Genomic DNA, 23838 nt, shown 5'->3' with positions numbered 1-23838 from the left:
GTGTGTGAGGGAGGGAAGGAGGTACGAGGAGGAACAACTGACGGGAAGGTGTAAAGGAAGAACAAAATGAGGCAGGTTTAAATGGCATTTTAGCGAGTTTATGAGGCAGGGAGTAGCATGTGAGGGAGAGAGCGAGTGTGTGAGGAAGGGAGGGAAGCAAGAAGGGAGCCAGGGTGTGAGGAAGGAAGGAGGAACGGTAAGTGAGGCAGGCAGCTTTGAATAGCTCGTAGAACCAAAGGGAAAACGTAGAATCAGAGGAAAAACGTGCAGGAAAAGCGTAGAACCGAAGGAAAAACGAGGAGGGAACGATAGAACCTGAGGAAAAACGTGGAGGAAAAACTCGTAGAACCAAAGAAAAAAAAGTTGAGGAAAAACGTTGAACCAAATCAAATAAAAAAAAAAACATATAATCAGAAAAAAAAAGAATTTGAGGGAAAAAAACACGAAGGAAAACAAAGAACCAAAGGAAAAACAACAGCCACAGCACACAGGACACAGCACACAGCAGCGGCAGCACACCCACGCTTCTCGCCGCGTCGGGAGGAAGTGGTGCGGTCAGCGGGTGGCGGTGGGCGGTCCCTGGCGGCGCTCTCGTCTAAAATAACCCAATTTTGTAATTTGGAAAGCATTACCTGTTTATTATTTAGCTTTATCATGTTACCTAGAGGGTCCATGATTTAAAGGCGACGCTAATACCTCGCTCTGACGTCATTACGCTGTTGAGATCGTAACCTGCGTCTCTTCCTTCCTGATTTCGTGTATTTTTGAGGCTTCCCCGCGTGAGTGATGCTTCCCTGACGAGCGGCGGGATCAGACACAACAACAAATAGAGTGAAAGAGTACTAAATGACGATAAGAACTTCGGAAACCATCAAATGACGCTACGGAAGAGGGTCGTTGTCTGAAAATACTACACGTACGATGATTGACTCCTACACACACACACACACACACACACACACACACACACACAGCGTCAATTTTACTAAACGACACAGCCATTACCTTTTCGCATCGTGCATTCGGTAATATTTCCCCTCGTCCCGCTATTTTCTTTGTCATATTTCAGATAACTTGTGATTTTGAAGTGAGTTTTTCTCTTTACTGAACCGGACTTAATTCGTATGATTTCCGTCTTGGCCATAAGTGTGTAAGTGTTTGCAGTATTTCAAGCTAACCTCTGATTTTGAAGTGTTATTCTATCTTATTAGTTTCTTATTTTTTATCCAAATTTCCTTTTTTTACTCTTATAATATTTATCTCCATTTCTTTTTCGTCTTTTTTTTTCATTCACGAATCTCCTGTTATTTAATTATTTACTCACCAAAAGATTATGTGTGAGTGTGTGTGATATTTTCAGGCAAATATTGAATTCAGAAGCATTTTTCTCTTTTACTTTTATTTCTTTGCTTCTTTTCCTCAGTGCATTAGTGTTTTACGTACTTGAGGCGCGCCACTGAATCTTAAACCATTTTTCTCTCTTTTACTCCTAATAATTTCCTCTTATTTTTGTACCCGCCAGTCAGTGTGTGAATGAGTGTTATTGAGAAGAACCCCTGAATGCGTGAAGAATTTCTGTCCTTTACTCCTAATAATTCTGTTCTTTTTCTTTCCTTGTCAATCAGTGTGTGCATGAGTCATGGAGAGGAGGAGGAGCAGGAGGAGGAGGAAGAAGATTTGGAGGAGGAGAAATAGAGGGGTATTCTTAAGAAGTGTGAAGGATGGAGAGAGAATTTGTCCCTCCTTTTTTTCTCCTTTTCTCTCTTTTTCCTTCTCCCTTCATTTAGATATTTGAATCTATCATTTTCCCTTTTAATCACTCTAGTTACTTTTATTTTCACCACAACTACTTTTCATTTCACTCACAGCAAATATTTCCTTTCTTTCCAGTGTCTTTATGTGTCAGTGTTCAGTGTGCGTCGCGTGTCACCTTCAGCGGGACTTTCACTTTCGTCACCCTCAGGAAGAAGAAAAGACGCCTCATCACTTCACCCTCAGCTACTGGTAAGTACACACATTCCTCTTTGATTCCTTCTTCCTCCTAATGACTGGTTGTAAAGGCAAAGGAGGTGAGTTTTCCGGTTCTCATGAATGTTCTTTCTCACTGATGATGCAGAATCTCTTAAAATATTAGTAGAACCATGAAAACACCCTTGAAAGCCAAAGTAAGGACTGTTTTCAAAGGCCAAAGAGATGATTAGTCAGGTTGTCAATTCTGTTTTCTGTCAATAATGATGAAGAATCTATTAAACTATCATTAGAACCATGAAAACACCCTTGAAAACCACAATAACTTCATAAAAAAGCTTGTAGGAAGTTGAGGATTAATTCAGAAGCCAAAAAAGATGACGAGTCAGGTTCCAATATTGTTAAATTATTACTAGAACCATGAAAACACCCTTGAAAACCACAATAACTGCAAATAAAAGCCTATCAATGATTCCCCAGACTTCAAAACCTTTGAGAACACTCCCTTGCTAACCTTACATCCCTACCTGGCGGGCCTGCGGAAGTAGTCCCTGTATAGTCCCTTTTACCTGCTTCCCTGGCCCACCTTTGATGTCCCAGGTGTGAGCTATGCCTTTACTTATCACACTTTACGTCAGAGCCACTGGGGAGACGCTGGGTGTGGAGCGCAAGAGGGAAATTACCGATAAAAAGCGAGCTAGGAAACATGTGGCGGCTTTTCCTTACTGGAGTGACGCTAATTGCACGTAGCGGAGAGAGGGAGAGAGAGAGAGAGAGAGAGACAGAGGGAGATAGAGAGAGGGAGAGGGTGTCTTCCGGCGCACTAGCAGCTCCTGGGGTGTATAATAGCAAGGCTTCATGTTGGAGGAAGTGGAGGAGGTCGCCAGCTCTTCGTTACGCCCCGCAGGAGTGGAAACAGGAAGAGGTTCAAGCTTAGTGTGGCTTCCGATGCTAGCTAGTTTCCCAGAGTGGTGAGGTGGTGGGTGGAGGTGGTGGAGGTCGGTGGATTTGACTGAGGTTGTGGCGTTTAATTGACGTTGTGGTGGCTTGGCTTGGTTTGGGGGGTTTAATTGAGGTTCTGGGGGTTTGATTGGGGCTGTGGGGGTCTACTGAGGGTGTGAGAGTAGTGATTGAGGTTCTGTGGGGGTCTGATTAAGTTTCTGGGTGTTATGGCTGTTTTTTGAGGTTTTCCTTGAATCGATTTGCGTTTTTGTTTTTTGTTTTCCTTCGTTTTCTTTCTTGTGTTGAGGTTTTTTGTTTGTTTTTCTTTTTTTTTATTGTGTTTGATTATTTTATGTTTTCTTGTGTTGTTTTCGTTCGTTAGTTAGTTTGTTTGTTTTTCTTTATTATCATGGCTTTTGTTTGTTTGTTTGTGTGTGTGTGTGTGTGTGTGTGTGTGTGTGTGTGTGTTTATTTGAGTCTAAATGAGTTTTTCCTTTGTCTTCTTCTGTTGTTTTCATTTTTCTGCTTCTTTTTTTTCTATTACTCTTCTATTTTAATCAATCTTGTAGTTTTCTTTTCATCCCTGGTTCTCATTGTACTATTTTTTATTTCCTAACTGAATTTTGTTTCCTTCGTCTATTTTCTTCATTAGTTTCCTTTGACCGTGTTCTCTTCTTTGAATTTTCTTTTTGTTCAACGTCTCTTTATTAGTCCCATTTATCAAGCTTTTTATCACTGTTTTTTTACTTTGTCTTTTATCTGCGAGTCTTTTTAATTAGTCTACCTTTGATACTATTTTTCATTAGTCTCTCAGTCCCTCTCTCTTTCTCTTTCTGTCTCTGTCTCTGTCTGTGTCTCTGTCTCTCACTTCACTACACGAAACAAAACCGTAACCTCCACCAAAGCAAGGCAGGAGCACCAAGAAAGAGAGACAAATTAATAAAGAAAGAAAAAGAAGAACTAACTTTGCACGAATCACGAATCAACATCAAGGCGTTATTCTTTCCCCCTTATCCTTTTCATCGGGTTGGGGAAGCGAATCATTAGTTCACCCACAACTCTCACGCGTGACTGCCAGACGCAATATCTGGGACGTCGAGGCCAGAGTGTGGAGACTTAAAGTGGCGGCGCTTTTCTTGATGCCTCCACTCTGATCTTGTGTATGTGAAGACTGTGCGCTTTTTAATTATGGCATATTTATCCTGAGGTGGTGGTGGTGGTGGGTGAGGAGTGAGGAGATGGATGAAAGTAAAGATTGGGAGGACATGTAAAGGAGGTGGGATGGGGAATGGAGGAGGAGGAGGAGGAGGAGGATGACTTGGAGGAGAACAAGAACAAGAATAGGAAGAAAAACAAGAAGAACGAGAAGAACAAGAACAAAGACAAGTAGAAAAAGAAGAAGAGGAATAGAAAGACGGACAGGTACAAGAACATAAAGAATGAGAGAAAAAAAAACAAGAAAAATAGACATAAATAAAGAAGAAGAAAAAAGAAAAAAAACAAGAAACCAGAGAGAGAGAGAGAGAGAGAGAGAAAGAAATAAAAAGAAACCATCAATATTTTAGCCACCCCTTCACTCCAACAGAAAACGGAACGACGACTCTCACGCCACGCACTCAAGACAAAAAGTAACATAGGAACCTGAAAAAACCTACGAAAAAAAATAAATAAAAAAATAGGCCTATACAATTTGATCCTTCACAGCCTATGTAACTCTCAAAACACTATTAGTTATTGTCTGTGGGAAGAAGAGAAGAGGAGGAGGAAGAGGAGGAGGAAGAGGAGGAGGAGGAGGAGGGTCTTGCTATCAGTGTCTGCTTAATCATCTGTCACTGTCTGTTTTTCCTTCACCACACCTGCCCATCTTGTCTGAGCAGTGTCTGTCAGATATGTAAATGTGTGATTCAGCGGGCTTGGAGGAACAGGAGGAGGAAGAGGAGAAGTAGAAGGTGGTGGTGGAGGAGAACTTATATAGGAAAGGAAAGGAAATGCAATGATAAAACAAAAAGAAATAGTAAAAAGAAGCAAATTTACCTAGAAAACTAACACGAAAATGCGAAAAGAAAAGAGGAGAAAGAGGAAGAAGAAAAGAAGAAGAAGAAGAAAAGAATTAGAAAAAAAAAGAACGGAGAAAAAAAAAGAACGGAGAAAAAAAGAGATAAAGCAGAAGTGGAAACGTAAGAGGAGGAGGATGGGAGAAAGTGGAAGAAGAAAAGGAGAAGGACGAAATAAGAGAAGAAGAAAAAGGAGGATAACAAGGGAAATGACGACAACGGAGGAGGAAGATTAAAAAAAAAGAGGAATAGGAGGAGAAGGACGATGATTACGGAGGAGGAGGAAAAGAAAGAGGAAAAAGAGGAGGAGAACAAAATAAATGGAGGAGGAGAGGAGGAGAAGAAAGAAGAAGAGGAGGAGGAAGAAGAAGAAGAGGAGGAGGAGGTCTATTTGTGGATATACGTGTGATACTGTGATATTTTGGCCTCGTCACTTTTTTTCACCTAAACACTTTTTTTCCTCCCTCCTTGATCAGTAGGGGATCAGCCGCCGCCGCCCCTCAACCCCGCACCCCTCGACACGGCCCTTTAAACCTCCCTTTGCTCCTACAGCCACCCTTTGTACAGACGTAAGATTTAGATTATCAAGTAATTTTTTTTCCTCCCAACTCACAGATTGCAGGAAATAATTTTGACGTTTAAGTTTTCAAGGTTTTTTAAAGTTTTCTATACGATTTGAGAACTTGTGTGAAACTTGTAAAAATTATTAATGCTACTATTTATTTATTTATTTTTTTCAGCTCACAAGGAATAAGTTAAGTTTTCAAAATTCTACAGTTTTTCTACACAATTTGAGATCTTGTGAGAAGGGAAGAGACTAAAAATATAATTAGTATCATCAACCAGAAGAAACTGTAGGATTTTTTTTTTTTTTTATGTAGGGAAGAAAACTATGTGAAGATTCTCGTTTTATTAAGAACGAGAGAGAGAGAGAGAGAGAGAGAGAGAGAGAGAGAGAGAGAGAGAGAGAGAGAGAGAGAGAGAGAGAGAGAGAGAGAGAGAGAGAGATACTTAGGAAAACAAACTAAACAAAACACCAGATATCTTCATTTAAAGACGAAAAACCTTGAATATTCTTGCTTATAGAGAAAAAAAAAAATGCAGAGAAACAGAGAGAAAGAGAAAAACTAAAAGAAAATTAACATATACCATCTAGACTAAAACATTTGAATATTCTTGCTTATAGATAAAAAAAAAAAAAGGCAGAGAAACAGAGAGAAAGAGGCAGACAAAAAGAAAATATATTATAAATTACTATGTACAGGGACCACAAAACTTTTCATAGAGGGACGAAAGTATTTGAATATGCTTGCTTAAACAGAGAGAGAGAGAGAGAGAGAGAGAGAGAGAGAGAGAGAGAGAGAGAGAGAGAGAGAGAGAGAGAGAGAGAGAGAGAGAAATGAGGAGAAGAGAGAGAACAGAAATTAAAATCCACAGAACTCAGATTAGTGCCAAGAGAACAGAGGTGAACCAAAGCCCACAAACACACGAACACACCTTCCCGGAGACAAAAGGGCAGGTGAGACGAGGCGAGGCGAGGCGGCGTACCTGATCCGCTCAATACACGTGCAATCATACGGGGAATTATGGGTAACATTAAGGGAAAACAGGGCCCTGATAACTTACACGGCTCACTTTTCCTGTCAGTTTCCCCTTCTCCCTCACACCTGTGGATGCTAATTACTTTCCACTAGGTCAGGAGGCACGCAAGAGTTGATATGCATGGCAACACCTGGTTTTGTTTCATTACACCTGGTGCCTCTTAGAAATTTCTAATTATCGGTATACGTATTATCAGAATGTGGTTAATTAGATACCATTCAGTGTTATACTTAAGAGCAGCGGTCTCTACATACACCTGGCGAACACCTGGTTTTGTTTCATTACTCTTCGTACCTATTAGAATTTCTTAGTTATTATTATATGTATCATCAGAACGTGGTTAATAAGACACTGTTAACATATTATATTTTAAAATCCGTGTCACCTATACCTGTCAACACCTGGTCTTATTTACCTACACCTGGCACCTATGAGAATATTTGCTAGTTATTAGTATTCGTATTATCAGAAGATGCGTAAGGAGACACCGTTCCCGTGTTATATACGAGTATAAGACACGTGGCAGGTGTTTGGCTTACACTGTAGCGGGTTAGCTCACCTGAGACCCCGCCGCTGCTGCCACGCCGTCACGAGGCCAAGATAATGGTAGGAGGTGAAATGGGACGCAGTTAAAGATGAGATGAAGCTGGAGATTATGCAGACACTTATACAAACACACGCACACTCACACACAAAGGTATGCACGTATCTGCTGCTGCTATGTGTGTGTGTGTGTGTGTGTGTGTGTGTGTGTGTGTTTAGCTTGTCTTTGTTCCCATTTGTTTGTCTGCTTGCATTTCACGTGTTCGACTTAGTTTTTCTTCAGTTTCACGTCAATTTCTTAGAGTCCATGTCGATTCATCTACAGTAACTTTTCAAAACTATGCAAAATGTAAAAAAAAAAAAAAACCTGTAGTCAACAAACTAAATAAAAAAAATCCAGTCTGTATGTGTGTGTGTGTGTGTGTGTGTGTGTGTGTGTGTGCAAGATTACGGTACAGGCATCACCAAGGCGTTCTGATCCCTTGCCAGCCCAGAGACTTATAAATTACTTCAATAAGGCGACGGGGATGAAGAGGGGATGGAGAGGAGGCCGTGGAGGGAGTGTGGAGGGAGTAGAGAGCGTGGAGGGAGTGTGGAGGGCGTGGAGGGAGTATGGAGGACGTGGAGGGAGTATGGAGGACGTGGAGGGAGTGTGGAGGGCGTGGAGGGAGTATAGGGGCCGTGTATGGGGTAGGGAGGTCGTGGAGGAGGTAAGGAGGGCGTGGAGGGAGTGTGGGGGGCGTGGAGGGAGTATATAAAGCTTGCTGGCGGCGTGGAAGGTGTGTGGAGGGAGTGTGGAGGACGTGGAGGGAGAGTGGAGGGTATGGAGGGAGGGTGGGGACAAGTAGGGTGGAAGTAGAGTGTCTTCATATCACGACCAGCACTGCCAAGCCCACCTGAGACCCGCGCCACTCGTACATTACGTGTCAAGGTGTATAATTACCTGCAGTAACAACACTAACTATTTTGTGCCACATCCACGCCATCATTTGTATCCGCGTCTACGTACAGATGCAAGAAGCGCGTCCCATTGAGTTGGTCTTATCTGTCCGCGCCGCGTCCGTCTGTCTGGGGATTAATGGCGGAGGTGGCGTGGATGAGTCGCATTGTGGGAGGACTGTCTCGCGCTAATCTCCTCTTGGCTCGCCCCGACAAAGACGAGGTTTCATTTAGATTATGTTATTATCTTGATGATCGCTATCTTGATGTGCCCTGATAGTGCCCTGTCGTGTGAACGCGCGACGCACAGAAGCAGGTGGTGCCTCTTGAAGCAGCAAGCGTGGCCGCGGCGATGCTCCCCGCCTGCCTTCCTGGGCTTTTAATTATCTCCTCTATCTTTACACCACCCACCTCTGCCCGCCACCCGAACAGCAGTAAGTGAAAACGCGAGGCAGACGATGTACGAGCCGGGGAGTGATTTAAATACGCTACCGAGAGGGCAGTAATGGCACCCCGGACGGGACTAAATCATCATTTGCAGATGAATTAGCCAGACGCTAGCTCGGTACATCACCCGGGGTTTGTTATTACCCCCAAGGCCATCCCGCCCCTCCCCGCCCCTCTCCCGCCTCCCCCGCCCGCTCGCCTCGCCTCCTCGGATACTGCAGCCAATATCTTGACTAAAATACGCTTTGTTATCTCTAGTGTGTGATTTTCAGTGTCTTCTGCATATTGCAGTAAAAATCCTGTTTTCCCCGTGCCCTGATCCCGGCCCGCGCGGCGCCAGGCAGCGCTCCCGCCGCTGCCTTCCAAACACGAGCTGAAAAGATTTACTGTGACTTCACTTTGCATATTTGTTGGGCTGCGTTAAGTGCGGGGGTGTTTGGTCTTTGTGGCGCTGCTGGGAGGCTGCTCAAACAGGACGCGCCTACTGCGATCACTCAGCCAGTTTGCTTTTCCCTTCCCCGCTTTTCTCTCTTTTTATCTCCCCGTCCTTTATCTCGCTGCGCCCCGCCTGTTGCTGGCGGCTCGCTCTCCCACACTTTCTCATCGCAGCACGCTATCCAGGTCGTGACTCCGAGATGTTCCCGCACGCCGCCCATCACCTCACGTGACCTGCTATCAATCGTGCAGCCTTCCCCAGTCTTCCCCAGCCTTCCCTCACCTCATCTCCAGCCTCCCCGGCCTGCCCCTGCCCCTCAATCACTACCCAACTAGTTAATCTTCCGCGCCGGCCTCGCATCCCATAAAGCCAGCCTGATTCATTTAATAATCAGCGCCCGATCCGCCGCCATAACTCAGCTGCCCGTTGTATCATTACTCGAGGTGAGAGTGAATGTGGCGCGGGAGGAAGAGGCTGCCCGAACCTCACCTCTCACCTTCTGGACTCCTGCCTGTCCGTGGTCACGCGAGCTTCTCCTCTTTCCTTCTCCTTCTCCTGGCCCTGCTTCACCACCACCACCACCACCACCACCAGCAGGATTGGCACAGCAGGTCTGCGGGTAGGCTGTGCTGTGGCTGTGGTCTTTTGTCCTGTAATTTACGTATCTTGATAGGAAGGTTTATGTGTGTGTGTGTGTGTGTGTGTGTGTGTGTGTGTGTGTGTGTGTGTGCGTGTGCGTGTGTGTGCGTGTGATCCTACCCTTAACTTATCCGACGTAAGGTGTAGGATTGATAAATTGTCTCGTATCCTTCACATCCTTCTCTAAGGGGGATCCTGTGGGATGATCTATGAGTGTGCAAGTGTCTAGGAGGGATGTGTGTGCAGGAGGGTGGGCAGTGTGAAGGCCTCGGTCACTCAGGGAAGGATCGGATTATGGAAAAAGATGCAGGATGTTAGTTGTGGCAAGGTTTGAGTGTTAGGGTAAAGAATAAGTATGGAATAGTATAGTGTGACTTGTATGGGTGTATTCAAGGGTGTAGTCTTAATATGTAGGTGTAGGAGAGTGTATACGAATGGGTGGCATTAAGGGTGAGCCAAATATGGTGTAAGTGTAAGAGGGTGTACTATAGCCGACGTGAATGGTGCAGGAAAGTATAATGGTGATGTGGATGAATGGGACTATGGGTGTTGCTCTTGAAATACGTGTAAGTGTAGGTGTGTATGGATTTGTGTTTGGATATAGAGATCATTACATTTTCCTAGCTCCACTCAGTACTACAGCTTCCATAGGTTAGTCATTTAGAGTTACAACAGTGCCGAATGAGTGGCCAGCTGACTTTTAACTCTTAGTAACGAGAAGCATCACTCTTAACTTTTTCAAATCCTACAGTGACGAAATATAATGCAAATGATCCCCTATTGAAAGACTGAATACATTTTTTTAATACTCCCTTTAATTTAACCTGAAAATCACCTTGTATGCCCGAGCACTGGAAATAAATACTTGATGCATGCAGTTACACAATACACGCGGGGCCTTTTTAATCCATCCCACAGTAATTGAAATACAGCAAACACAGGAGCACTGCAAGGCTAATACACAATACTGCGTGGAGTGAATAACATAAAACGTGGATATTAATTTAACTGGTGATCTAGCGTCGGGTTTCACAGGTAACTCGACACCTGGCCAGCCCGCAGCCCATGATAACAGGCTTCGGCAGACAGGCAGACACACAGACAGGCAGGCAGCAGGCTTGGTAAAACTGCCTCTGCTGCGTGTGTGCGTTAGGTTCATGTCATGTGTGTGTGTGTGTGTGTGTGTGTGTGTGTGTGTGTGTGTGTGTGTGTGTGTGTGTGTGCAGCTTATCAGGATGCGTGCTGCAGCGTTACATGTTTCATTAGTGTTTCCTTACTTAAACACAACCTAAACATGAGGTGTGCTGTACTCAGGCCACGGCAGGAGGAGCAGGCGTCCCTGCAGGAGGAGGAAGAGCCGGCGTGTGCAGGCGTAGGTCGGGGCAGCGGCCTGCTGGAGCACGGCAGGACGGGCCGCGGGGCGGGCCGGCGGCCTGCTGCCCTCGCTCTGCCATGCGCATAAGCCGCCAGATTGCAGTCGAGAAAATCAGTAATATTCAAGGCGGCGCCTCGCGCGTCCCGCAGCCACGCGGCGGGCCTGTCATTACGGCACAAGTGGACGGAATTAATTTTGAAAGAGGCCATTTTCTATTGGTCACACACACAACGGACAGTGTCTGACCTCATTAAGTCCAATTACGGTGCTTTTTATTATCATAATTCACGTCGCAACCACTCAGCCGGCCCGCCGCGGCCGAGGCGGCGGCGGAGGCGGCGGCGGCGGCGCGGCAGCGGCCTGTCAGGGGCAGCGGGAGGAGCACCGCGCCCGGGCCTGGTGGAGTCAGGTTCCCCGGCAGCGTCACAGACAAATGCTCGGCGGGGACGGAAGAATAATTTGATGGCAACCTTAAGTTAGCCATACACAAAGTCCATAATGGTCCCCGCGCGGCGATGTGGCGGCTAATGGCGCTCCGAGCGGCAAACCATTTAGTTAACTAGAGAGCTATGAATAGGAAGTACGGCCAAAACGGCAGGTCGGGCAGGTAATGAAAGCAATCACCAGGTGTAGCGGGAGCGGCTGTCAATCTCCGCAGGTAAATAACCCACGGTGGGGGCTCGCTAATGATAACTATCAGAGAGTGTTCCCCAGTAAGCTCATCTTCCTGCTCACCGCACCCCGTCATTTGGACAGCCCAGGGAGTACGGCGCCTCTCTCATGTATTACTGCATTATGTATTGCCTTGTAATACGCCAGCCTAACTTATTCATACTCAGGGTTATTCATCATCTTTTTCATGAATAGTCCCAAATATAGAATCGTGATTGGTGTGATTTATGCTTCGTTAGACACACACACACACACACACACACACACACACACACACACACACACACACACACACACACACACACACACACACACACACACACACACACACACACACACTGAAACATAAAGAAAATAAACAATAACTGAAAAAATCGATTTGTGTAGGAATTTTCAGATTATTTCCCTTTCTCTCTCTCTCTCTCTCTCTCTCTCTCTCTCTCTCTCTCTCTCTCTCTCTCTCTCTCTCTCTCTCTCTCTCTCTCTCTCTCTCTCTCCTTTGTGACCAGACCTCGGCCATAGACTGAAAACAGGTATATAGAATCCTTATCATAATAGTTTGTCAATATGGATGGAAATAAAGGCGGAATTTCTCTGTTAAAAGCTGAAATGAAGGGTTTTAAAAGGCCTTTATCTAACGACAAAAATTACTACTACTACTACTACTATTACTACTACTACTACTATTACTACTACTGTTAATGGCCACAGATGAAACATTGTATTTATTTTTCATGTGGAAGTTCATATATATATTTTTAACTCATAATATTGGACATGAAAGTGCGCGGCATTTTGCTCCAAATTAAAATGCAAATGCGGTGGCGTGAATATTACTCCTTTAGAATTATTCACACAACAAACACAGTCACATTTACATCTCGTTATGGATGCGTTTGTTTTAACCCACGCACGCACGCACACACACAAGCATACATACACACATACACTCTCTCTCTCTCTCTCTCTCTCTCTCTCTCTCTCTCTCTCTCTCTCTCTCTCTCTCTCTCTCTCTCTCTCTCTCTCGCTCTCGCTCTTGTAACTTAATACCTTCGTTTCATTTGCCATAAACCATTAGTGACTCGTGCAAGACCTGGAGGTGGCAATTTATTAACAATGACACCTGTATTAATTTACCTGGAATCACGGTACCAAATTGCGTGTGTGCGTGTGTGCGTGCTACTGTGTGTGTGTGTGTGTGTGTGTGTGTGTGTGTGTGTGTGCGCGCCTAGAGCAAAAAAAGTATTACAAAGAGGGCGATTTGTCTGCACCACGATGTCACCTGTCAGAATATATACAGGTATCGTGTAATTAGGCTTTCATGCACGAGGCTTGAGGTGGTTTTATTAGAGAGAGAGAGAGAGAGAGAGAGAGAGAGAGAAATATATATCTCACTTGTCATTTTCTTTTTTTTTCACTTTTATTCCTTTTCATTGTTAAATTCACTTACCTTTCCTCATTATATTGCAATCTCATAACTTCAAGAAAGGGAGAATAAAAGAATCTCATTTCCTCTTGCCTAAGTCACGTGTTCACTTCGCTTTCCTGTTTAAAATTCACTTCCTCTTGTTTTACACTTGTGATAATCAATTTATGTATATTTTACCATGATTTGTCCATCTCTCCTTCTGTTCTCCGTCTCTATCTCTCTCTCTTTCCACGTACGCCGAGTGAGAGAAAAGAGGAACGAAGCGAGAACAGGATAATAAGAAAGAGGAAATAATAAAAGTTAAAAACAGCAAATTATGTATATATTACCATTACTTGTCTATCTCTCCCTTTGTCTCTCCGTCTCTCTCTCTCTTTTTACCCACGTTTAGAGAGAAGAGAAAAGAGAGAGATAAGAACAGTATAGCAGGGAAGAGGAGATAACAGGAGCTTGAAACAATAGGTTATGTTTATTTAAGCATTACCTGTGCATTATAAGAACATAAATATCTATCTCTGCCTCTCCGTCTCTATTTTTTTCACGTTCAGGAGTAAAAAGAAGAGACAGACAAGAACAGATAACAGAAAAGAGGGAAGAACAGAAGCAGGGAGGAATAACTTATGTTTATTTAAGTATTACCTGTGCTTCTCCGTCTCTATCTCCTTTCCCCCACGTTGACTGAAGGAGAGAAGCGTGAGGAGAGAACAGGATAGGAGAAAAGAGGAAAGAACAGCAGAACCCCGGGGCAATAAGTCAGCTGTTCTCTCTTAGTCTCCACCAAAGGTTAGAATACGCCCCAGGTTCTCCTCTTCCTCCTCCTCCTCCTCCTCCTCCTCCTCCTCGGCGTGGGCAGCCTGACGCAAAGGTAGACATGAAGACAAAGCTGCCGGAAAAGTGTTGTCAGTCTGGTGATGAACAACGCTTTCTTGTTTATATGTCTGCTATTTCCGCCTCCCATAATTGACTCTTGCTGGTGGAGAATGAGACTTGATCTTTGCCTCACCCCTCCACACTCCCCACACCCCTCAAACCCCGACACGTCCCCCCAGAAGGTCCCTCTCTACACGCCTTACCTGCGAGGGACCTGTGAGTGTACGTACTTGTATCTAACATTTTATCTTCCTTATGCTTGGTTTCTTATGACTGTCTCAACGCCAGTGTCCCTTGAGAGATGAGTGCCACCTTGTCTCTGTCTCTCTGTCTCTCTCGCCCGCCAGCGTAGAGCAAAAGGGGTCTTGGCATGATCCTCGTACTCAGCTTTCACGGTTCTTCATCTGCCGAGTCGTCAGTCTTATGATTTTCCTTCCGTTGTGAGAGTCACGGGAAATGCGATTTATGGTCCTTGGTTTATTACGAAAGGGAGTTCCGTGTTTTAGTTATTGCTGGAGTGTAGTTTGTTGTTATTGGCTCAGTATTAATATCAGCTTAGTATCATTAGTGTGACGTATTTCCTCTCTTTGTTTAAGTCTCCATGCGTTACAAAGAAAGAAAATAAAGAAAGTCAGCTTGATATTCCTTAGTCAACATTAGCATAACAGTTTTCTTCTAAGATTTTTTCTTTTTTTTATTTCAAACCTTCATTTCACGTTGACGATTCCAAGTACTGAGAAGGTTGGCAGCACAGAGCACGCAGTGCACTCTTTACCTTCACTGTGACACCTGGGCAACGTGAACTGAGGGAGAGGGGAGATGCCATGGAGAAAGAGGATAAGGTAGACTGGGAGAGAAGAGGAGAAGAAATGAGACGGAAAGGAGAGAGAGAGGGAAAAAGAGAAAGAGGATAAGATAGACTGAGAGAGAAGATGGGAAGAGGTAGGATACAGAGAAAGAAAAGAACAGGGAGGGATAGGAAGTGAGGGAGAGAGAATATAGGAAGATGTAGAAAGGTAGAGAGAGAGAGAGGGAGATAGACGATATGACTGGGAGAAGAGAATAGAAGAGGTAAGAAATGGGAAGGTACGGAGAGACAGGGAGAGAGAGAGACGGGGAGTGAGGAGTGAGAGGCCGTGCGGTCCCAAAACACCTCACTAGTTCATTCTGCTTCAGCGTCCGTCAGGGTGTCCGCGACTGGATGAACCGCTAGTAGAAGTTACCGCCGGAGTTACAAAAGGGGGTGAAGACAAAAAGTGCAATAAATCCAGGTGTTTATGAGCGCGTCCATTGTGGTGTGTGCCGCAGCATATGTGTGTATGTGTGTGTGTATGTGTGTGTGTGTGTGCGTCGCTCTGAGTGATATGAATTAACGTACATGAGAGTAGAACATAATTTCCTTGATGCACTGCGACACACACACACACACACACACACACACACACACACACACACACACACACCCGCCATAAATACAAGCAATGTCATCTCACGACCACATATTCATTAGTTTACGCTCTACATCTTGCGTTTTTTTTCGTTGTGCTGTCAGTGAGTGAAGCCTTCGGGAAGTGGAAACCTAGACGCAGGAGGAGGAGGAGGAGGAGGATGACAGAAGAAGCGGGGAAAGAAGAAAGAGAAGGAAGAGAATGGGAAGGAAACGAGAGTGACTAAAGAACAAGGAAGGAGTAAAAAAAAGAGGGAGGAGGAGAAAGAAAACTAGAAAACGAATGAAGATGAAGAGAATGAGAAGGAGGAAACGAAGAATAACAAAGAAGAGGAGAGAAAGACGAATAAAAGGAAGAGGAGGAGGAGGAGAAGAAGAAGAAGAGAAGAAAGAAGAATAAAAAAAAACGAGAGAAGAGAAAGAGGAAGAAAAGACAAACATACCTTCCTAGCATCACAACATTACAACATACAAAACAAAATTACATACAAGCAAAACAGATCACCAAAACACACACACACACACACACACACACACACACACACACACACACACCAACATCTCAGGCGGGTGACGTGGGCAAGACGGGGCTCAGGACGTCATAACTCACCTCAATTTCAGATCTCTGGCTTAGATTAGGTCTTAGATAATCCTGAACCTCTCCGTGACTCTCGCCTACTCCATCAGGTGCTTGAAACCTGATCCTAACTACTGGAGAGAGAGGGAGAGAGAGATAGAGTTGGGGAGTTGAGGTTGGGGTTGAGAGGAAAGGATTGTGATGGAGACTGAGGAGGTGAAGGGAGAAAGGTTAGAATAGCGGGAGAGGGTGATGATAGGGGTGATAGAAAGGAGGTAGAGGGAGAGGAATATTGGGGGTGATGGAGAGAGGGAGGGAGGGAGGAATGGGGTTGATGTGAGGGAAGAGGGATTGATGGAGGGAGGGAGAATTGAAGTGATGTGGAGGAAGAGGGGGTGAGGGGAGAGGGAGTGATGAAGGGAGAGAGGCCGGGGTAATGGAGAGACGGGGGGGGTAAAGGAGAGAGGGAGGGAGAATGGGACGATGGGAGAGAGAGAGAGAGAGAGAGAGAGAGAGAGAGAGAGAGAGAGAGAGAGAGAGAGAGAGAGATTTAATTAGGGCATATCTTTCTAACACCTCTTTCTTCATCTTCCTTCTCATATTTAACTCTATATGACCTGTGAGACAAAGAGAAATGAAGAGATAGATAGATAGAAAGAGAGAGAGGGAAAGAGAGAGGCAGAATATGAAGGAAAACGTATCTCTAACAATTAGTCTTCATCCTGTTAACAATGCCAAATTCTCACCTTTAATTATCTGTTTATCACCTGAGAAAGATGGAGAGATAGAGAGAGACTTAGAAAAAGAAACTCATATTATTCTTATCTTTCCTCAGCTTAATAGGACAAGAATCTCTCACCTTTTTATTAATTTCACCTGCTGATTACTTCCCCAGGTGTCTCGTGGAGGCGTGCAAGACATAAGATCCTGAAGAAAAGAGGCGCTTGGTCTATCTTGCTCGTAATTTAAATGTATCTAAAGGCGAAGTGATACAAGTGGCGCCATCTCTTGGTTTGGAAAAGTAACACTGAGAAGTATTTCCTGGGTTATATATATATTTTCATTATTTTTTTTTTTCGTCTTCTGTATCGAATTATTTCTTTATCTTTAATGCTCTGATATATATATTTTTTTTTTCATTGTTGGATTTGCTCTGTCGAATTGTGTTTATTTTTGTTTTTGTTTTTTTCCTGGTTGATATTTAGATTTTCTTATTATTTTTACTTAATTTTTGGTTCAGTTTTGTACATTGTTCATTTATTCATGTCTTGTTTGATTGGTGTGTTAATTTAATTCATGGAGTGTTGATAATGATAATAATAATGGAAGTAGTAGTAGTAGTAGTAGTAGTAGTAGTAGTAGTAGTAGTAGTAGTAGTAGTAGTAGTAGTAGTAGTAGTAGTAGTAGTAGTAGCAGCAGTAGTAGTAGAAATGCTCCAAGAAAGAAAATAAGACAAATCACCTATCCTTACAAAAATAAAGTAGCAATAACATTAACAGCAACACCAATAGTAAAAATAATAAGTAGCAGAAGTAATGCATCAACAAAGAATTAATAGCAGCAGCAGCAACAACAGCAGCAGCAGAGGGAGCAACAGCAGCAAACCTAATGCGTCAACAAAGAGAGAATTAAGAGTCCCGTCTCTAAATAATAAAGTCAGGTCTTCTGGAGGCCACATTTAATGCTCACTCAAGACGCGGGCTTTGATAAAACGTCCCTCTGAGTGACTTGTGGCGTGCAGGATTTTTTTGCAACTAAAATTATCAGTGAACTTCGTCGTAAATCCGAATGTGTTACGTTATACATTATTATTACTTAAGTTTTCATGTTAACGTAATCATTCTCCTCTCTCTCTCTCTCTCTCTCTCTCTCTCTCTCTCTCTCTCTCTCTCTCTCTCTCTCTCTCTCTCTCTCTCTCTCTCTCTCTCTCTCCCTGACACTAACATTGTATATTTTTCCTCCTCAGTGAACCCTCATGGAATTTCTAATATGTTGAAACGTACATACTTACAGAGCTCTCTCCACACGTACACGGATACCTACACACAGTCATTAGTACACGAGATCCCTTACGTACATAATTTGAGCGTACATGCAACTATTATAGTACACAAGTTGATTTGTAATGCATGTGAATACGTACATAGCCTTAATTTAACGGACACGTACACACACAGCGCTCGCAGTAGGTGTGCGCACATATACACACACACAGTCATTTAATATACGTATAAAGAATCTAAACACTCATGAATTCACACACACAAAAAAAAAGAAACGCACAAAATAAACTTAAGCGTATACAACACACACACACACACACACACACACACACACACACACACACACACAAACAAACAGTCAATCACAAAAACACACACAGACACATATTTTCAAGCTCACACACACACACACACATACAGACATAGACAGCCTTACACATACAAGGCAAACACATACAAACACACACACATACACAGACTAACAGCCATGCTCCCGGTATCAAGGAGGGGCGGGTGGCTGGCTGGCTGGCTGGCTGGCTGGCTGGCTGAGCGGCGCGCCATGAATCAGCGGGCGAAGGGAGAGCTTGACAGGCGGAAATCCCTCTCTGCAGTATTTTCCAGCAGTTGCGAGTCAGCGGCGCATTATCGTCTCCACCCCTAGCTGGCCGCCTTACTGATGGCCGCTCCTGCCTGGAATGGAGGCCGCCCTGATGCCGCTGTTAATCCACGCTCCGGAACGCTGCCCCTGGAAACCTGGAAAGCCCTGTCGCCTCACTATTTTTCCAGGACGCTGTGAAGTTGTGAGGGAGGTTGTGCCCGCGTCCTCTCCTCACTTGTTCTTATCTTCATTCTCTTCCTCTTGTGCTTCTGTCTCTCGCCCCCCCTGTTATCGTTGCCCCCAGTGTCCCCAGTACGTCATCCTAATCGCCCATTTCCCCTCCGCGGCGCGTGACGTAATGCGCCGCAACGGCAAGGCGCGGCATGGCGTTTGGCACGACACTCTACCAAAAGTACATTATTCTTTTGTAATTTCCCTCCCTCCTCCTCCTCCTGCTCCCGAAAACTGCTCTTCTGGAAAGCGAAAATTCTATTGATCACGCAGCAAGAGGGGAGAGCGCAGGGCCGTCTCTGATTGGCTGGGCGTAATGGTGGGCGTGGCGTGACGGCCCCGGAGCTCCTGACGCGTGCGCGGGAGAGGCACTGCGGCGGCGGCGGGAGGGAGGGACCAGCATCACCGGGTGCTAACGATGATTGCCCTGAAAGAGTCCGCCGATCATCCAGGCTTTCCCATTCCAGCCAGACCAACTACCCGTCTCGTTCTGGAAGACTGAGGCGCTCCAGGAGTGATTGAATGCCTTCCTGTTCCTCCCCTCATCTCCCCTCGCCCCCCCACACGCCCCGTAACCCTCTCTAACGCTGCGTCTTCCTTCTCCAGGCATCTGTGGGCACGCATGGTCCGCCACACACACGTTAAATCATCGCCACGGAAAATATCTGGAGAAAATATTATATGGAGCAGATTTTTTTGTAGTTTTATAGCCCCAAGAAATGTGATTCATCAAAAAGCGGCACAAAAAGGACTCCTCCCACTTTCAGACTCGTGATGAATTACTGTCTGTTGAGAAATGACCGGCGACCGTCGCAGGATTAACGTAAAAGGCGCAATCCAGCAGGAACCTTTACTAGAAACATTCAAAACGCTCCCTGAAAAAAAAAAAAATAAGATTACATCGCCACGAATCTTACTGGTTGCCACACAAAAGCCACGACACAAGATTAAATTAAAGTCACACTCTAACAGGCCTTTTACTCTTCGAGCACAGAAAACGAGAGACATTCAAAGCACTCCCTAAAAAAAAGAAGGAAGAGAAAGACTATATCCCCAGGAATCTCACTCGTTGCTATACAGAAGCCACATCCCAAGATTAAAATAAGTAAAAATCTAATAGAACCTTTCTCTCGAGCCACAAATAACCAGAAAAACTCAAAACATTCCCTTAAAAAGAACAAATATAAAAGAATACACTCATAATAGAAATCTTTATCAACAACTAACAAACACACCCAGAATTTCCCTGTTAACTCCCATAAGACCTTTATTTTCCTGTTCATCCCGAGGGAGACGCTGCAGGGGGCGGTTGAGGGGACGCCACACGGCCCCCGCCACTCGTCACGCTCCTCGCTCATGGGAAATGGGAATGGCTGGCTTTATTCTCTCCGTGTCCGGTCTTCTGTGTCTTCAATGGCTGCTCCGGGACGCCTATTGTGGCTGGCGGCAGTGGTGGTGGTGGCAGTGGTGGTGAGCTGTGGTTGCAGTGAGTGAGGGTCAGGGTAGTGGTGATGGTTGTGGTTGTGTTATTCTAGGACCTATGAATCTTCTGCAGTTCCCTATCCTTTGAAATCCTTTGTATTCATTTGCTTCATGCTTCCGTGTTGGTGTTTTGCTGTGGCGATGCGGTGACTGTGGTGAAGCGTGCGGCGTTTGGTTGATGTCTCGTCATTATTGCTATCATTTCTTGGTGTGTTAAGATTTTTTAGTCAGTCTCATTTTTATGTCTTGGCTGAAAAAATGCTGTTGTTGTGTGTACTGTAGTGTGTGTGTGTGTGTGTGTGTGTGTGTGTGTGTACATCGACATAAATATTCGCATCTTGGAGGAATTCACAGCTTAGAAAGGATGAGTGTGGCGTGAGATGAGTAGGGCGTGGGTGCGGTGAGTCAAGAATCATAGAGACACGAAGGCAAGCAATGACCTTTATCTAATCGTACTCCGCAGCGTGCCTGAGTGTCTGAAAGAGGGCGGGGCTTAGTACTGACCACCCTCTATTGAAGTGGCAAGTAAGTCCCCGTGTTTATCTGATAGCAATCTTAAGAGTCGTATTATTCCATCAAAGGGCATTTCGATATTTTCTTTGTCGGGATTAAAGGAGGCGTGTGTGTGTTTTAATAACCTGATATCCTCGTGAGTAATGTGATTTGGTGACTTGTGCAGAGTTATTACAGAAAAAGGTAACGTAGATATTTATCATTATCCCATAGATATATAAAAGTAATCCTTATTTTTCACCACACACCAAAAAAATATTAATTGCATCGGTGCGTGTGTTCGCAAAAGATATAGAGAGAAAAGACGCATTTTCTGTATGAGTCAACAAGCTTTATGTAGCGCAGCAGGCCGGGGCAAAACACCTTACTGACGCCGAGGTTGTTAATATGAGGGCACGTTGCACGGCCACGCAGAGGGTGATGACGAGGAAAGCGGTGGCGGCAGCAGGAACGAGACTCACTAACATGGAGGCAGTAACAGAATACAGACAAAACATCATAGGCGGAACATCATAGGCGGAACATCAAAGGCTGAACCTCACAACCAGACCAACACAAGCAGAACACCACAGCCAAAACATCACAAGCAGAACATCAACTTCCTAACATCACAAGCACATCACAAGCAGACCATCAGAGGCAGAACATCACAAGAACATCACAGGTAGAAAATCACAAGCAGAAAATCCCAGTAACATCCCAAACTAGCGCTGCACATTCTCAAAAGCCTCACTGCGCGATGTCACAAGGGGAATGAAGCGACTGGGGACTCACTTCCTCACTCACGCCCTCACTTCAGAGCCTCGCAGTGACTCAATCAGATAAGAGGTATATTTAGTGTCCTCGCTGGAGTAATGACCACTTTCAAGCACCAATGGCAGCACGTGGAACCGCAGCACACGAACCGGATTGGCTGGACGCGTGTGGGAACCAGCTACCGGAATTCCTAGCGGGACTGAACGAACCAATAGGAACCGCGAACACTGAGCATCACAAATCGATAATGTCATTACTTCCCGCCACAGAATTGTATCGTTTACTTGCGTTTTCTGTCATATATCATTGTTCCTCCCCCTCGTAACTGTCCCCTGCCCTCGTACCATTTAGTTGTCATGTTCCTGGACAAGCTGGAACAACCTGACGACTACGTATGATTAGCAACGAGTCGTAACAAGTCGTGCAGGGCGGGAGGGCTGGAGACTCAAGGTGGCTGGGAGGGAGCGTACAGACGGCGCTCCCTCAATGCACAGCTGCGTCACGAGTCACAAAAACAACCAGGCGACGCTGACGATAATTAAACCTGACGAAGCAAGCCTGACGTCACTCGCGCTGCCCAGGTCATCCCAGTACAGATAAAAACCAGATATATTCTCCTTCTGCGCCTTCTGCGTGTACTCTATTCGTAATTATTTCACTTATTAGAGGGAAGAGAGGGAGCAGGGAGATTTGGTGGAACAGAGAGAGGGAGAGAGAGCAGGACTGGGCAGGAACAGTAGGTACCCTCCTTCTGCGCCTTTTGTGTATATGTTTTTCAATATGATTCACTTATTTAGAAAGGGAAGAAAGAAGTGATGAAGAAAAGAGAGAGAGAGAGAGAGAGAGAGAGAGAGAGAAGGTAGGCTGGGAGAAATAGAGAAAAGGAAGAGAGAGATAAATGGAGACGGGGGAAGGATTATGGAAGGGAACACGTGATAAGAGAGAATGAAGGAAGGGACGGATAGAGACAGAGAGAGACGGAGAAGGAAGCCTGAGAAGAATAAAGGCAAGAGAGACATAGGGAAGCTAACAGTACTGGAGGGCTTGTGGGGGAAGCAGTGAGAGTGAGCGAAGAGAGGGAGGGAGAGACGGGGAGGGAGCGGACAGTTATACAATCAGGGTCTCAAGTAATGTGTCCTGGCCGGAAGCCTGAGGAGATAAGACCTTGACTCATGAATAGGGATGAGTGTGTTTATGAGGATGCGAGATACTGAGGCGTTCACGTGCTGCATGGGAGGGGCAGGTGGGAGATGCACGCCACTGTGTATACCGCTTGCTGTAACACACGCACGCACACACATAAAAAAAAAAGACACGTACACTCATAAACAAAGACACACACTCACTCACAGAACACAAACTCTCTCTCTCTCTCTCTCTCTCTCTCTCTCTCTCTCTCTCTCTCTCTCTCTCTCTCTCTCTCTCTCTCTCTCTCTCTCTCTCCTTGCAGTTCTCATAATTAATCAGCATCTCTTTCATTCAGGCGTGAGGAATTTCGTAAAGGCGACAGTCAGAGGCTAATTCACTAGATTGCGTCATGTTTGAAGAGAGGCTAAGGTGAGTCAGTGATGAGGATGCTGTAAGAAATCTCATATCTCAAGATCTACATGTCTACTTATCTTTCATCCACTTATCAATATATTTACAGTACTTATTCGATGCTTAAATGGTAGTCTTGGTTGCAGTGGCGGTACTGGGCCGAGGTGATGGAAAGGGAAAGGGGAGAAAGGTATGGGAAAGGAGGGTGAGTGTGGTATGGTGGTAGGTACGTGAGGTGAAATGGGAGAAGGGAGGATATGGGGAGAGAGAGGGAGAGAAAGGGTACGAGAGAAAAGGAAAAGGGAAAGTGAGAAATAAAAAGAGAGGAAGAAGCGGAGGAGATAGACGGGAAGAAAGGGAGAAATAGAGAGAAGCAGAAGCAAAGAAGGAAGGAAAGGGAATGGGAGAGAAAGAATGGGAGAAAGAAAGAGAGGGAAAGAGGCCGGGAAGAAAAAAGCAGTAGAGAGAGAGAGAGAGAGAGAGAGAGAGAGAGAGAGAGAGAGAGAGAGTCAAGATGAATTAGAGAATGAATCCATCACATTATTCTCTCTCTTTCTCAGTCAGTCGTGCATTTTGCTGATTTAAGTGCGGCACCATTTTTGTTCTTCCCCGCGAGCCGCTGATTTACTGAGGGAAAGCCGCAAATAGATGAGAGAATCTGAGGGAAACACAGGAGGGAGGAACAAACAGGGGAACACAGGGGAGGCAGTGGGGAGCTCAGTGAATTATGTTGATTATTTCTTCTCTTCCCTTTCAATGTGTGTTTACGTTTGGGA

At 44.9% G+C, this 23838-nt stretch overlaps 1 protein-coding gene across 2 annotated transcripts in view; it reads left to right on the top strand.

Moving 5' to 3' along the window:
• The window catches only part of LOC135090553 (uncharacterized), a 250821-nt gene that overhangs the window by 53100 nt on the left and 173883 nt on the right, over positions 1-23838 (top strand). For both annotated transcript variants that reach the window (XM_063987406.1, XM_063987404.1), the window contains exon 3: positions 1891-2004. In XM_063987406.1, coding sequence (XP_063843476.1) covers positions 1891-2004 — 114 coding nt within the window. The remainder of the gene's footprint in view (positions 1-1890; positions 2005-23838) is intronic.

The sequence above is a fragment of the Scylla paramamosain genome, chromosome 35 (genome assembly GCF_035594125.1).
Source record: "Scylla paramamosain isolate STU-SP2022 chromosome 35, ASM3559412v1, whole genome shotgun sequence".
In the NCBI taxonomy this organism is placed as follows: Eukaryota; Metazoa; Arthropoda; class Malacostraca; order Decapoda; family Portunidae; genus Scylla; species Scylla paramamosain.
Note: the sequence above shows the minus strand (reverse complement) of the source record. Positions and strands in the feature narration are given on the sequence as shown.